Consider the following 14,255-nt stretch of genomic DNA (forward strand, 5'->3'; position numbering starts at 1 on the left):
CGTGTTGGACAGAGTGAAGCTAGTTTCAGCCCGTTGAATTTTAATGGGTCCCTCCTGCGTAGACATTCAGGAGAGGCAATGACTCAGGGTTTTTTCCGCAGTCATACTTATGAGAGTGCTGTGTGTTTCAGGCCCTCGGATGAAAAGACTCAGTTTCCCAGACAGCCTATTCAGTGCTTTGTTTGTCCAAGGGCACTGGGGCTCTATGGTGGAGACAGGGGGTGCATGCACTGCATCCTCAATCCTAGATATAAACCCCACATGCTCTGTTGGTCATCAGGTTTTTAGTTTTTGTCCCTCCTGTGTGTGTGTGTGTGTGTGTGTGATTAAATAGTCAGGTCTATGTTTAAGCCTCATCCCTCTGCGCCCATGTGGTGTTTAATCTGAATTTAAGTTTTTTTACTCCGCCTTACTGGGTGGGTGGGTGGGTATAAACCTACCAATTTAGGTACAAAATGGTGTTCCAAGCTTATTTCTACACCTGACCTGTGTGCTCTTCTCTGTGATTGGCTGCAGGAGCATGACATTGAGACTCCCCATGGCGTTCTCCATGTGACCATGAGGGGCGTTCCCAAGGGCAACAGACCCGTCATCCTCACCTATCACGACATCGGCCTCAACCGTGAGTCAGCCCAAAATAGACTTATCAATACAGTGTCCTGGATGCGATGAAGCAGTGTAGTTTGAGCATCTGAACTGCCTGCAGCTAAGCTTAAACAGTCGCACTTTACTGAAAACCACTTTCAGTAAACCACTTAGGTCCTGTGTCTTTTACTGATTTGCACCCCTGTAACTGTGTCCTGTCTTTGTGCCTGTCCAGACAAGTCGTGCTTCAACACCCTGTTCAACTATGAGGACATGCAGGAGATCACGCAGCACTTCGCCGTGGTCCACGTGGATGCGCCCGGCCAGCAGGAGGGTGCACCTCCCTTCCCCAGCGGGTGGGTCTGAGGGTGGCTTTGTACGCATTCGTAGATGGGAATGCTTTTATTTGTGGGTGCATTTGTGCGGTAATGTAGGTGTCACAATCACTGCATTCAACTAAAAAGTAAAGTGAAGTGGTAGATAATTTGCTAATGGAAGCTCATTCATTACCCAGCCTATTAGTCATCATCCTTGAAGCGAATCTGTTTCGCTATTTGAATTTGTAAGAAAATCCATTTCTCTCATTGAATTAAAAAGAATTGGCTCCAATAGGCCGCAGTGCTCAAATGTGTTTTCGTCTGTCTCCAGCTACCAGTACCCGACCATTGACGAGTTGGCTGAGATGCTTCCCTCTGTGATGACTCAGCTCAAGTGAGTGGCCCCCTGTTGATAGCTGATCAATGATTATGTGCATAATCATTGACTAGTCATCTCTGATCCCACGGTAACCGGTGGTTTCCCTGCAGGGTCAACAGCGTGATCGGCATCGGCGTGGGAGCGGGAGCCTACATCCTCACCCGCTTTGCGGTAAGTCCGCGTTAGGACCGGACCGGAGCTTCCACCCACTCGCCACCTCTCCACTCCTCTCTCCATTCTTTTGTTCTGCCTCTCTGTCTGGCCTGTGATAATCAAAGGTTCTCCAGGCCACACAGCTTGTTAGACTGAACATTAATGCCTCCCATCAAGCCCACATGGAGCACTGGATTGCTCTACCTTCCGTTGTGTACTACCGTTCCCCAGATGATGAATCACCTTGGTGATTCTGTCCATTTCTGTTGCTTTCGTCGTTTACTCAATGCAGTGGAGCTAAAATAAGCATGATCTCTGTACAATAGAGCAGAAAGAGCTAGAAGAGACAGAAAGGACTTAGGGAGTGCTGAAAGATTAATGATGAAAAGAGGGGATAGGGGGCTGAGGGCAAGAAAAGAAGGTGGGGGATTAGGAATCCCAGTGTTGGTTGCTCCTTGGAGGGTCTGCTCATGTTCCGAATTAATGAGGAAAAATTGATTCTGAAATGCAATCACTTTAACTGGCTGGGAACAAAATGTGTTTACACTCGATAGATTTATAGCAGCTGCTGCTGCATTGCATTTGTATCTCGTTGAAAGCAGCATCCGCAGTATTCCCTCGCCAGTGGGAGAGATGGATCCTAGATTTCCCCAGACATCCTCTTTCTGTCTTCAGGCAAATTTAGCACCACACCCCATCTTCATTCGTTGATATCTTGATTTAAGGGCATAGGCACAGACAGACAACTTTGCATTGTGAAGATTCAGTTTTGCATGTCCGCTATTTATTTAGTTCACAACTTAAGTACAGCAGATAATATGACTTATGCACACTGTGTATGTTTAGTCGAGAGAACAAACTAGCTTTTTACATCATCTCAAAACTGTAAACATGCACCATACCACACTAAATACTAGACGACTACCAATCATCACAAAATAAATTAATCAAAGACCTTATTTGCTCGAAAGTTATTCCAGATAGTATTCCTTTAAGTTTGTTAAGCCCCTTGTCATTGAGACTGACATGCTTCCTTCCCTTCCTAGCTGAACAACCCCACCCTGGTGGAGGGCCTGGTTCTGATCAATGTAGACCCATGTGCTGAGGGCTGGATCGACTGGGCAGCCTCCAAGGTCAGTATTATCACTGTGCCATAACCCTAGAAAGTACACACTCGGTACACACTGTGCAGCATAGAGCTATTACCTGAATAATTTACCAGGCATTTTGTGGGCATTCGTTAAGGTGTGGGGAACGCACACCGGTGGTCAACCATCCTCCTAATTACTCTCTACCCTAAGCTTATGTACAGCTACAGGCATGCACATACACATATGCACCTAGAAATGGTCAAATATCACAAAAATATTGTCTTTTCCTCTTGTGTGCAGCTGTCTGGATGGACCAGTAACCTGGTGGACATCATCATGGCCCACCACTTCAGCACCGTGAGTTTCTACTGCAGTACACACTCGCTTTTTGTTTGGTGTTATTGACCTTTTTTTATAGCCATTGTGAAACAGTAACTGAACCTCGGGAGTCTCATCCTGATTTCTCTGAATAGCTTCACCTTGTCTCTCACTTAAAAACTTCACTTCTATTTCCATCCTCTCAGGGATACATGGACTTGTAGATTGTTACTTGAATGTAGAATGAGATAAATAGCAGTGTGTGGGCTTAGCTGCAGCACTGTGTCAGTCAGATTCCACAGTATGTTTAACCAGCTGCCTGTACGTCCAATACAGCCCACATACAGGCAATGCATGTGTATTCTACCTGTGTGATCTTTGAACCCTTTTTTTAATTGCTATTAGCTGTAAAGCAAATTGCCTTGCAGGGACAATAAATATTTCCTCTCTTCTGATTGGATCTCTGCTCACCAGGATGAGCTGACAGAGAACCAGGAGCTGATCCAGACCTACCGCCTCCACATTGCCCAAGACATCAACCAGGACAACCTGGCCCTCTTCTGTGGCTCCTACCAATAGTATGTTGCACTACAATATTATACATTATATACAGGTTTGTTTGTTGTATGCATGCCCATTCATTTCTAATGAGACACGGGCATATCATAATCTCTTGGTGAGGTGCACAGTAAATCACGATTTCAGCCAAGTTGGGGCAAACACAGACAGATCACCTTGCAAAGTAGATCCTCACCCAGCTGAGTCTGTTCCAGCTAAGCTAACAACATGGAATTTGTTTCCCCACACCAGCCGTCGGGACCTGGAGATTGAGAGGCCAATCGTAGGTCTGAACGAGGACACGGTCAACACACTAACGTAGGTTTTGTTATTAGACTGACACGTATAACAGTCATATTTGGATGTGCGGTGTTCCACAATCATGTTTGGACCTCATCTCTAACCCGTTCAGGTGCCCCGCGCTGCTGGTGGTTGGTGACACATCACCCGCTGTGGAGGCTGTGGTGAGTTGCATGCCGTCATCTCAGCAACTTAAGAGGCTGAGGGAAGGATTTGATATGTCAAAGAGCACCGTTTGCTATTATCACGTATTTTAGTATAGTAATGATATAGTTTCTCACATGGATTGCCGTGTCTTTAATGTTTCAGGTGGAGTGCAATTCCAGGTTAAATCCAACCAAGACCACACTGCTAAAGGTGAAGCTGTGTAATATATATCTTTACCTTTGCCTTTATATACCTTTATACACTTTACCAAAGAGACTCATAAATGTTTCTCTGTCTCTGTCAGATGGCTGATTGTGGAGGTTTGCCCCAGGTTGTGCAGGTGGGTTTTGGAAGTAGTGGGGAAGTATCAATGTCAAGTAGCCCGTTTCTCTTCTGAATTATATTCTGAATCATAACTTGTATGTTTTATCTGTCCACAGCCTGGAAAACTTGCTGAAGCCTTCAAGTACTTTGTTCAGGGCATGGGCTACAGTAAGTAAACAATTCTCTCACTGTTTTCACTACCTGCACAATTTCTCAGAAGTTTAAACCCCATGTTGCCATTTAGTTACTGAATGAAAACATAAAAATAGATTGTTACACAAGCCTACTCTATACTACATCTCCAAGAATTGTTTACAGACTAACAAGTCTTTGGACTGACGTGTTTGTGGTGAAGGTCTGTGTTCTTCAATGAACTTCCTGTTGACGTGAGTGCAATGACAACTGTAGCTTAAATGAGGATTGTTTTCGTTGCGGTTTCCCATGAGCCTTTGCCAGACACCCCTGCTAATGGGGCTTGGCCCGAGGCCAACAATGCATGAAAAGACCCAGTTTTTGTCACCCTGGTCACGGAGAGTCAGCCTTTGTGCCTCGGTGGTCGCTAACGCCATTTCCTCTCTGCTCCCTGCAGCGTGTCGCACCCCCAACCCTCAGTAGGTGAGGTGTAAGTGCTTCTAGCATGACTGAAATGACAGTGGCACTCGAGATGTGCTGAACAGCAATACTCTTCCTGTTCAGTTCTGCGTGGGAGTGAAAAATACTCTCTCTCTCCTTCGTTTTTGTTTTGTTTTTTGCCTTGTGTGCTTTTCTTTTCTATCCAGAACTGTTTAATGATGCAGTCTCCTCCAGAGGGACTCAAAGCGCATACTTAAACAGGCCTCCAGGTTTTTTACGCTCATTCATCTGCAAAGAAAAAACAACAAACAAACACATTTTGTCAGACCATGTTGATTTTCAATGCACCAACCAGAGGCTGATCCATGGATGGATGAAGTCATGAATGTAGGTTTGCTTGCTCTGGCCATACGGACGATGCCTGTGTGTATTTCTGTGATGCTAATTCTCTTTTGCTCTCTCCCACCCCCAACCCTTCACATTTGGGAGGCACCCTCGGGTGTAGCTAGTATGTCAGAGCTTCAGTGTTGCTTTAAAGGCCACCAAGTCCCCCTGTTGAGGAAATGCCACTGCAGGATTAGAAGATTTAAACAGTCCTTTCATGCAGAGAAAGTGGTGGAAAATAAATCTTAACACCTCAGCATGTTTCTGAAAGCTGCTTTTCTCTCATTAACACATTGCCACAGTGTGAAATGCAAAAGGGAAAGAGTTAGAGAGTGTATGAGAGGTGATGCAGTGATTGCACGCAAACTATGATTTTTCTTATCTGTTGTGGCTAGTGAACAGCCACTTGCCCACAATTGCTTTTTTTTTTGAGAAGCCCAGGAACCCTCAGCTTTGAATCAGACACACACTGATGTGGGAAAAAGCAACATAAGAGCTACCTTTTCAACATTTCTCCCTTTCTCCCTCTTTCTTTCCTCCTTTGCCCGTCGCTTACAGTTCCCTACGTTCTTCTCAGTCACCTGAGCAACGAATCAGGTACCAGGTTCTTGAGCGGCTGCCAGGCTAGCAGGCTTTGAACCCGATAGCCTCCTACCGGCCTCTACTTGGCTTCTGCCTCCCTACACTGGATGAATGTCAATGTATGCAGAGATCCTCCAGAGAACAGAGTTTAGTATCGCTACTCAATAACAGCTCAGGGCAGTGGATATTGTCAGCATTGTCCAATAGTGAGATCGTTTTGCATACTTTGACGCACATTCATCTCTCTGTAGGAGTTTAATTTCTCCTGTTAGCATGGATTCAATCCCGACTGTCCTAGTTGTGTTGCATGAGGTGCTGGTGTTGCTTCCTGCCAGTTGAGTTGGATTGCTGATGCTTTATTCCGCTGTTGTATTGCCTTCATTTCTTTTACCAGACCAGACTCAGTGCTGTCTGTTTGCACACATGCAACAATTTCCTTTTACACATTTAGTTCTTTTTTTTCTTTTTGATCAGTCTCCATATTTGCCCAGAATTGTTTGCATGGTGAATATTGGCATTGTATTTCTTCATTTTCATTTTATTTTTTTTAGTTATATATCCTGGTATGTGATTTTCTAACAGAGGCGTCACATCGATATGCTCTTCCCACACTGCAATGAGTCGCTGTGCTGTGTGAGTGGAATATTAATGTGTGTGTGTGTGTGTGTGTGTGTGTGTGTGTGTGTGTTCCAGTGCCGTCAGCAGGAATGACTCGTCTGGCCCGCTCCCGCACCACCTCCTCCTCCAGCATCACCTCCATGGACAGCAGCCGCAGCCGCAACAACCTCAACAGCCTGCTGGAGGGCAGCGCCACCGCCGGGGCCCTGGACAGCCAGGCCGGGCCCCAGACCATGGAGGTCTCCTGCTAAATCCCCTACACCCCACCCCCTCCTACCCCCCACCTCCTCCACCTTCCTCTCCTCCACCTCCCCTCAGTAACTTATATGTGTCCCTTCTGACTCTCTCTCTCTCTCTCTCTGTGTCTCTCTCTCTCTCTGTCTCTGTCTCTCATCCCTGCTCCTAAGATACTCAACGCCAGGAGGATCTGTAATGAATTGTGTGATAGATATGAGGATGTAATAAATATATTAACAGATGCATATTATTAAATATTCTATTGAATACACTGTCAAAGTCACATTCCGAGGGAGTCAGCAAGAAGAGTAATTGCATACAGGACTGCGCTGTATATTCAAATGGTCTAATGGTACGATCCACTCAGCCGTTTTTCTTCTTTCTTTGTTTTTTTTCCACTCTGTGTGTGCATGTCTTGTGCAGACAGATTTGGAGACGTCGACTTAGTCATTGTGTCTCCCTTTTATTATTTTTTGTTCCGGTAATGGCCTTTTCTTGTCTCGTATTTATTTTTGTCTTCACCACGTGGCTTTGTGTTAAACGTTGTTTGTTCCCAGAAAGAAGATTTGTCCTTACATGCACTGTAGCCCAGAAACAAAATCCTCATCTAGATAACATGTAGAAATTCTATTCATTGCACGGTACAACACTTTTACACCATTCTCACTGATCTTTTGTGTTGTGAACTCTAAGCACATTGCCTGCATCGTTTGTTTTTGTCTGTTTTTATTCTGAAATGTTCCTTGCTGCACGGTCCTGTTGATCTAGCCACCCCACACACACCGTATGGAGTGATCACTCAATCTAGGTGTTACTACAACGACAGGTAAAGTGATCTGGATGATCCATTGAAGCTGCCATTGCATACTGGCTTAAGTGGAGCTAAACCTACTTTCGTCAAAGCCTTGGAGAAAGCTGCTTTTTAAAGTACAAAAGAAGACACAGTCCTAAGGAAGTGTTGCGGGCCAATGTGTAGATTCTATCACTACTTTATTTTGGATTCCTTTTTGTAATTGAGCTCATTGTTATCCCGGTTTTGCATTGATGTTTTTGTTCAGCTGAATAGACCTATACAATCGTTCAGTCATGTTTTAACAGCCTCTAACAAATGGGTTCTGATGTGAAAAATGTGTTCAGTCCCTTCACTGAGGGGCCCAGTGGTGCTTCTCACTGTCTGCTGATTCAACTCATTTATACTACTACTGAATAAAGCTGGAAGATGACAAATGGCTGATGTGTGTCCATTTATCAATATAGTTCCAACAAGTCTGCTGGTCAAATAGGTGTGCATGAGACCTTAAGCAAGTTTCTAAATTTATTTGAAAGAGAAAGTGACTTCAACTATTAGATCAGCACACTGCAGTGCGCACTTGTTTTACGTGTCTTCTGTTAGTGGAAAACTGAGGCAATTGTGGTCAGGTAGTTTCCAACCACAGTTGTTCTTTTTCTCACAGAGATCAACCTCTATCTGTATTGTTAACAGTTGAGGCAGTCTATATTTAGCATGCATAAAAAATGGTCAGCTGACTGCAACTGAGATAAGGAGATCAATTTCTGATTTGAGAAACGTGCAGGATGTCATGGAATCAAAATGTATATGTTAATATGATATTTGTCTCACCCACTGAGGCGGTCTAATCTGAAAGGATGTGGCCGCTATCACTCTGTTCTATCTATTGTGCTGCATTCCTCTACAAATCAATTTTCCTTAATCGATATCCCAGACAAGTGAACCAGTTCCTCAAAGCAAGCCTAACCTGACATGCACTAAGCATGAAGGGGTGAAAGAAGTGAACGAATTCTTTACTTAAGTAAAAGAAGAAATGCCCTGGTGGAATAATACTGGATTGAGGTCAAATTGGAGCAAATTGGTCAATTTGTCTTGCTTAGATGGCTGGCTCCTTCCGAAAACATTTTTATGAACCAATCTGAGGTTTTAATTCAAATTAAGTATATACTGGGGTGTTAGGGAAATGTAGTGCAGAAAAAGTAGGAAATTTGCAGTATTTTGAAATGTAGGGAAGTAAAAGTATGAAGTAACCTTAAAATAGAAAAAGCTGAGAAAGATATCTCAAAATGATATGAAATAGTTTAGTTCTTCACCAAAAGTACTTTCTACCCACGCGTACGGGCAGTTCTTAGTCACTGATTGAGCACAAATCTGGTTATCTTATCATTAAGTCTTTTTTCCTTTCCATCCACAGTGAAGCTGTATTTTGGCTTCTGAGAAGCTTGCATTGCATTTGATTACAGCAAAAACCCAGTTCTAGTATTTCTATGGTGTAAGAACATCTTAGTATTTGTGAACATGAACATGTATCTCTTCGAAGGGGAGAAACCAGTGATTCAAATCCTGTCATCTGATGTCACTGAAGACGTACAGCCTTGAGCCGCACAGCTGACACTGAACAGATGACTGACTTTCAGAACCAATTCAAAATTTTGTTTGAGCCTTTCACACCCACACAATGATTTGATTGTACAGTACTTACAAATCCCCTGAAATAGAAAATGTACCCATATTCCCATCACCCATCATACATCATCCTGATATCTAGGAGATGGGATGAACTCATTTTGAGACTCTATAGTGTGTCAACATTCATGAATGGTCTTTTAACTGTCAATTTATGGTGATTAATCAGGTCAGAGCTGGTTAGCAGGGGCACCTGAGTCATTCATGGGCCGAGGTTTGACTCTTATCTAAAGTTAAACATTTTATGCTGACTGACTGTGTATCTTCTAGAGAAAGACTGGGTGGGAAATTTGCTGTAACATTCACATTTAACCTATAGTAAGACTGTAATGACAGCACAGTGCTAGGGAAAATGTGGTCAACTTTTTCCATCGACTCCTGTGGTACAAATCATGGTCTCTTCCATGCGGCGTATCAATGTTCCCTTATGAATTTCTTATTTATCTGCATGATCCAAAGAGATAAAATGCAGGTGGAGCAAGTTCTCATCAATGGGATCTAAGCAGAATCGGGGTCCATTTTGCAATATATTGAAAATTATGTCATCACCCCAAACCACCGCTACATTCACAACATACACGTCAAAGGCCACTTACATACACATACATTCCATAAACAAGTGATGCAGTATAACCCCATCAGACAATGTGTATGCGAGAGATCAACACAAGCCGCTCTGAGTCAGGATGTCAAGGTCTTGAGTGTCACAGGAAGCAGTAGCAGGGTGACATACATAAAACCCATGCAGGGAGCCTTGTCTCTTCAACTAGCCCGCCACAAACAGCTGCGAAAACACACCGGTCTTCATGGGAGCACAGTAGAGGAGGGGACACTCTTTCATTCTGATTGAGCAGCAGGCCTGAGTGGGAACCTGAGCTCACACACATATCATAAATATACCCGAGTGTGTGTGTGTGTGGGCACAGTCTGAAGGCAGACACGCATTTTTCATCTGAGTGGCAGGAGAAGATTTTGCATTCACCAGAAGGATCTGGCTAATTACTTGTGCAGCACATCATTTCTGGACAAAGCGATATAACATAGGAATTGAAGGAGGTGAGTATGTAATACAATTATCAGCTTCTGTTCATTATTTCTATTCTTTTCATGCTTTGTTGGACTGAGCGCTCGGAGTAAAAGTGACAATTTGTTCATGGACTGACTCTTACCCCCCCCTGACTCTTAGAAACCTTATTGCCATGTCAGTTGTATCATGTGAAATGTCAATTACTTCCACTTAGTGAAGATCATGAGCTATGGCTGGATGGAGAAATCAGTTGCTGATTTGAAATTTCCTTTGCTGATTTTCTTTAAATTATTGAAGATATTTTTTATTGATTATTTGCTGTTAAGACAATATGAAAACATTGTCAGCATCGTGTGAACAAGAAATTTTAGTGTCTTCTTCTTTTCATGATCTCAGTACATCAAGCCTAACTAAAGTATGTCTAATTATTTGTCTATAGTGTTATCTGATTCCTGGCATACAGTGTTATGTGGAAATTTAACACAGGATATCAATGCTTCTTGTTGTGGTTAGATGCCTTCCTGTATCATCTGGTTGTTGTTGCCAGGCAAGAAGAGAATATGCACAGTTCCTGTGAGCTCTTACACCAGTGACAGGCATGATATGACAATAGGACAATAGCTAAATTATGAATTTGAGTCATTAGATTCCCTGGATGGTGGACATTTCGAAGATAGTAGACGTGTCCTAATAATGTCTCTCTCTCTTTCTCTTTCTCTTTTGCTCTCTCACACTGTCTCTCTCTCTTGTTCTGTCTCAGCCACTTCATTTCATTTCAAAACAGCAAGAAGCCAAAGATCATGGGGACCTGCCCCATCAGATGTAGATCCAACCTGGCAACCCTAGAGAATCCACCTGAACCTGTAGTACCAGGTAGGTTTCATCCCCCAAAGATATATCCAGGAAATAAAAATATAATAACAGTAGACAGCATCAGAAACAAAGTGACATACTGCAGGTTTCGGTGCATATAAATGATAAATCTAAATAAACCAAACTTAGTACATCTCCAACACCTCCTACTTTCTCTTTGCAGACAACCAGAGGGGCATGCTGGTGTCCCTCTATGACTACCCCTCGTACGGTCTTGCAGAATTCACCATGCACATTGGGGAAAGGCTCACCGTCCTATCAGAGTATGTAACACAGTTGGTTCGCAAAGTTATGCTTCACACCCTGGAACGGTGCTGTTAGACTTGACTGCTGTTTTTATCATCAGCAGTGATGGCGATTTCATGATGGTGAAATCCACAATCACAGGCCTCGAGAGCTACATTCCTACCAACTACACCGCCAGGGTGACAAACAAGTAAGTCACAGCCGAGAAGAGGTGTGCTTGTTCGTGAATCGGTCTTGTGGGGTCAGTACTGAACTGAAATTAAAGGTGGGGGCTCTCCTGACGGGTGGGAGGAGTCTCTGTGTAGGTGCCTCCTTGTAGGCAGATTTTTGGAAAATGTCTTTTGTTCTCTTGGGTTAAATGACATCAGCTTCTGCGTCGTACGGTGTCAGTGGTCCTCCTCCGGTGGGGGATGCTCTCTGATATCGTTCCAGTGGGTTTTCCTGACTTGAAAACAACAGTAAAAAAAAAACGTGTCTAGTCTAAAGGCTAAAGGTCACTAGTCTAAAAGTCTCCTATGTCTTCTCTCTGTTCAGGTGGCTGTTCACAGGCATCAGCAGGTGCAAAGCGGTGGAGCTGCTCATGCTGCCCAAAAACCAGACAGGGGCCTTCATGCTCAGGGAGTCAGAGTCAAGCAGAGGTGAGCTTGTTGGGTTTTTTTTTATTGTGCTGGGTTAAAATCATAAATGTATTCAATCCAACCCCAGAATTGTAGCTTCAATAGCCGCACTGCAAAAATATTGTTCTTAGAAAAGCAGAAAAAAATGTGCCAGTTGGGTGAGAGATTTTGAATTTCAATGCAGTTTCACTATTTACTGAAGTTACAATATATTGAAATAATCATTCCACTTGTATCAACAACATTCTTGAAACAAATTGATTTGCACTGGAAACAAGTGAAATTATCTCACTCAATTGGCGGATTTTTCCACATGCTTTAAGAAAATTTAGATTTTAAGGCTCAGTGCTAGACTAAGTGACTTGTTAGGATTGATATGTTTGCAGTGCAGTTACTTTCTTGTTCATATGATGATGTATGATTTTATATTTGGTTGGAATTGGTATCGCTCTGTTTAAGAATCGCAAACCCTGTAATTTAACTGCTGAGTTACATTATCTGTGTCCTGTTTATGGTCTCAGATTGCTACTCCCTCTCCGTCCTAAGGAGAGCCAGCTCCTCATACCTGGCCTCAGTGAAGCACTACCGCATCCATCGCCTCCAAAATGGCTGGTTCTACATCTCCCCGAGCCTCACCTTCCCGTCCCTGCATCACCTAGTGGAACACTATTCAGGTTCGTACTGAGGATATTTTCTTGCCAAAGACACAGAACAATCAATCCTAACATGATTTGGAAAAAGAGTGACATTCAGACGTTGCCTCCTTTTACAGAGTCTGCAGACGGATTGTGCTGTCAGCTGAGGGAGCCTTGCTTCATCCAGGGTTCAGACAACACTACAGAGATGACCGGGCCTGTGCCCACAGCCATGAGGAGGCCCACCCTCAACTGGAAGGACGTGAGCAGGTGTGGAACAGTCTTTTCAGCTTTGCCTCTGCTGATGATTGCCACAAGATGTCACTCTATTACTTGTTTGTGTTTGTGCCCTTGCCACTGTCTGGTTAAACCAAACAATTTGCATTCTATTACCTATGATGTTTAGGTAAGCAGAGCCACTGACCAACATGGTTTTGACTCCAATTAACAAATGACTGGCATTAACTGAATGACTGACTGTCATTCTTAGATTCTTAGGCTATGCTCAAATGGCTGAAAGTACATTAAATTTTGAATTATTTAATAGCAACTGTTTGATCTATGTCCAATGAGAAAGAACATGAAGGTATGAATTCTGTATATGAATTATTTATTCCCTTTCCATGTTCACACATTAGGCAGTTAGAACGCTGTGTATCTTTTAAAAAAAAAAAAAAAAGAATAAAAAATCAAATAGGCTATTTAAAATATAATGTATCCTCCTTTGGGACATCACAGCCAAAGTGAAATTCCTGCCCTGCTTTTGAGATGACGATTTGAATCACTATACTCATTCAAGTCTTTTGAATTCCTATCCTGTCTCCTCCTAGGTCAATGATCTTTAGGAAGAACAGAGCAGAGTCAGAGCACTCTCTGGTGAGTGAGGGGCTGAGAGAGGCCATCACCTCATACCTCTACATGACAGAGGCCAATGGACAGAACAATGATGGAAGCTGGGACACCTGAGGAGAGAGAGGGGAACCAGTCTGAGAGTATGAAGGCAGACATCAAGATACTGTCCTGTCTGATCTGCAGTTTGGCCAAGCCTATATGGAAGGCGTCCACTGCATGTATAGTCCATGTAGAACGCCCCTGAATGGCAAGATGGCTGAGACACTACAGTGTCTGGAAATGTGAAATATTTCGGGAAATGGACATTTCCTTTGCCTTTTTGTGTAGAGTAGGGGTTTCTGGCACAACTTCACCTACTTCCAAGGTGCATGGAGAAGGAAAAAAGGTCTAAAAAGGTCAAAACTCCAGCAATACTTGTAGTGTATAGAACAACTTTATTGTTAGACCAACGCGTTTCGGCTTGTGGCCTTCATCAGGGTCAGGGTCTTTGCCTCTTTGTGTCCAGAGAGGCAATCAGAGGAGGTTTTTTAGCAGAAAACTGAGAGCCAGTGAGACTCACACAGGGAAACTGGCTGATTGTGTTTCTGTTAATTAATAACCTAATTTGTACATCTTGAAGTTTGAATGTAACCTGTATGGGAATAGGCTTGGCAAATAATGGCTTATATATTTTTTATATTAGTTATCATTTAGTCATGTTATCATGATTACGTTATTGGTATCCAATAAAATGTGTTATATACGAAATAGTAATTTAAATAATACCTCAGTAAACACGAGTGAATCTGACGTATTATGTCTTGGCATATGAATTTATTTTATGTGTGATGATGATGAATATGATGATGATGAATGTAATCCTGATAAATAATACAGGATCTTGAAATAAAAATATTCCACCATTGAAGCGCCTTCGTCATGTAGAGCGTGTTTCAGGTTCGACCAGCAGATGCCGCTTAATTA

The 14,255-nt window shown here is 43.0% G+C and overlaps 2 protein-coding genes across 4 annotated transcripts in view; both read left to right on the forward strand.

The window, feature by feature from the left end:
• The window catches only part of ndrg3a (ndrg family member 3a), a 32,853-nt gene extending 25,060 nt beyond the window's left edge, over window positions 1-7,793 (forward strand). Inside the window, exons 4-16 of the mRNA XM_071515601.1 lie at window positions 517-622; window positions 821-941; window positions 1,234-1,296; window positions 1,392-1,452; window positions 2,481-2,567; window positions 2,826-2,882; window positions 3,318-3,421; window positions 3,654-3,719; window positions 3,814-3,865; window positions 4,011-4,058; window positions 4,153-4,188; window positions 4,289-4,340; window positions 6,405-7,793. Coding sequence (XP_071371702.1) covers window positions 517-622; window positions 821-941; window positions 1,234-1,296; window positions 1,392-1,452; window positions 2,481-2,567; window positions 2,826-2,882; window positions 3,318-3,421; window positions 3,654-3,719; window positions 3,814-3,865; window positions 4,011-4,058; window positions 4,153-4,188; window positions 4,289-4,340; window positions 6,405-6,580 — 1,029 coding nt within the window. The 3' untranslated portion in view covers window positions 6,581-7,793. The remainder of the gene's footprint in view (window positions 1-516; window positions 623-820; window positions 942-1,233; window positions 1,297-1,391; window positions 1,453-2,480; window positions 2,568-2,825; window positions 2,883-3,317; window positions 3,422-3,653; window positions 3,720-3,813; window positions 3,866-4,010; window positions 4,059-4,152; window positions 4,189-4,288; window positions 4,341-6,404) is intronic.
• A 1,994-nt stretch (window positions 7,794-9,787) lies between these two features.
• Window positions 9,788-14,199, forward strand: LOC139641305 (src-like-adapter 2). 3 transcript variants are annotated; one of them, XM_071515609.1, is made up of 8 exons: window positions 9,788-10,098; window positions 10,830-10,942; window positions 11,106-11,205; window positions 11,289-11,378; window positions 11,723-11,826; window positions 12,327-12,479; window positions 12,578-12,710; window positions 13,271-14,199. In XM_071515609.1, the coding sequence occupies exons 2-8, from the start codon at window positions 10,870-10,872 to the stop codon at window positions 13,404-13,406; spliced, it is 789 nt and encodes a 262-aa protein (XP_071371710.1). In that variant the 5' UTR covers window positions 9,788-10,098; window positions 10,830-10,869; the 3' UTR covers window positions 13,407-14,199. The 3 variants fall into 3 exon arrangements, with proteins under 3 accessions (XP_071371710.1, XP_071371712.1, XP_071371711.1); XM_071515611.1 differs by having other exon boundaries at window positions 9,789-10,098; window positions 11,292-11,378; XM_071515610.1 differs by lacking the exon at window positions 9,788-10,098 and having other exon boundaries at window positions 10,133-10,942.
• Window positions 14,200-14,255: the final 56 nt, after the last annotated feature.

Source organism: Centroberyx affinis, unplaced genomic scaffold (assembly GCF_046629955.1).
Source record: "Centroberyx affinis isolate AG114_WGS23_722 - 3 ecotype Tasmania unplaced genomic scaffold, CSIRO-AGI_Caff_v1 ptg000361l_1, whole genome shotgun sequence".
NCBI lineage: Eukaryota > Metazoa > Chordata > Actinopteri > Beryciformes > Berycidae > Centroberyx > Centroberyx affinis.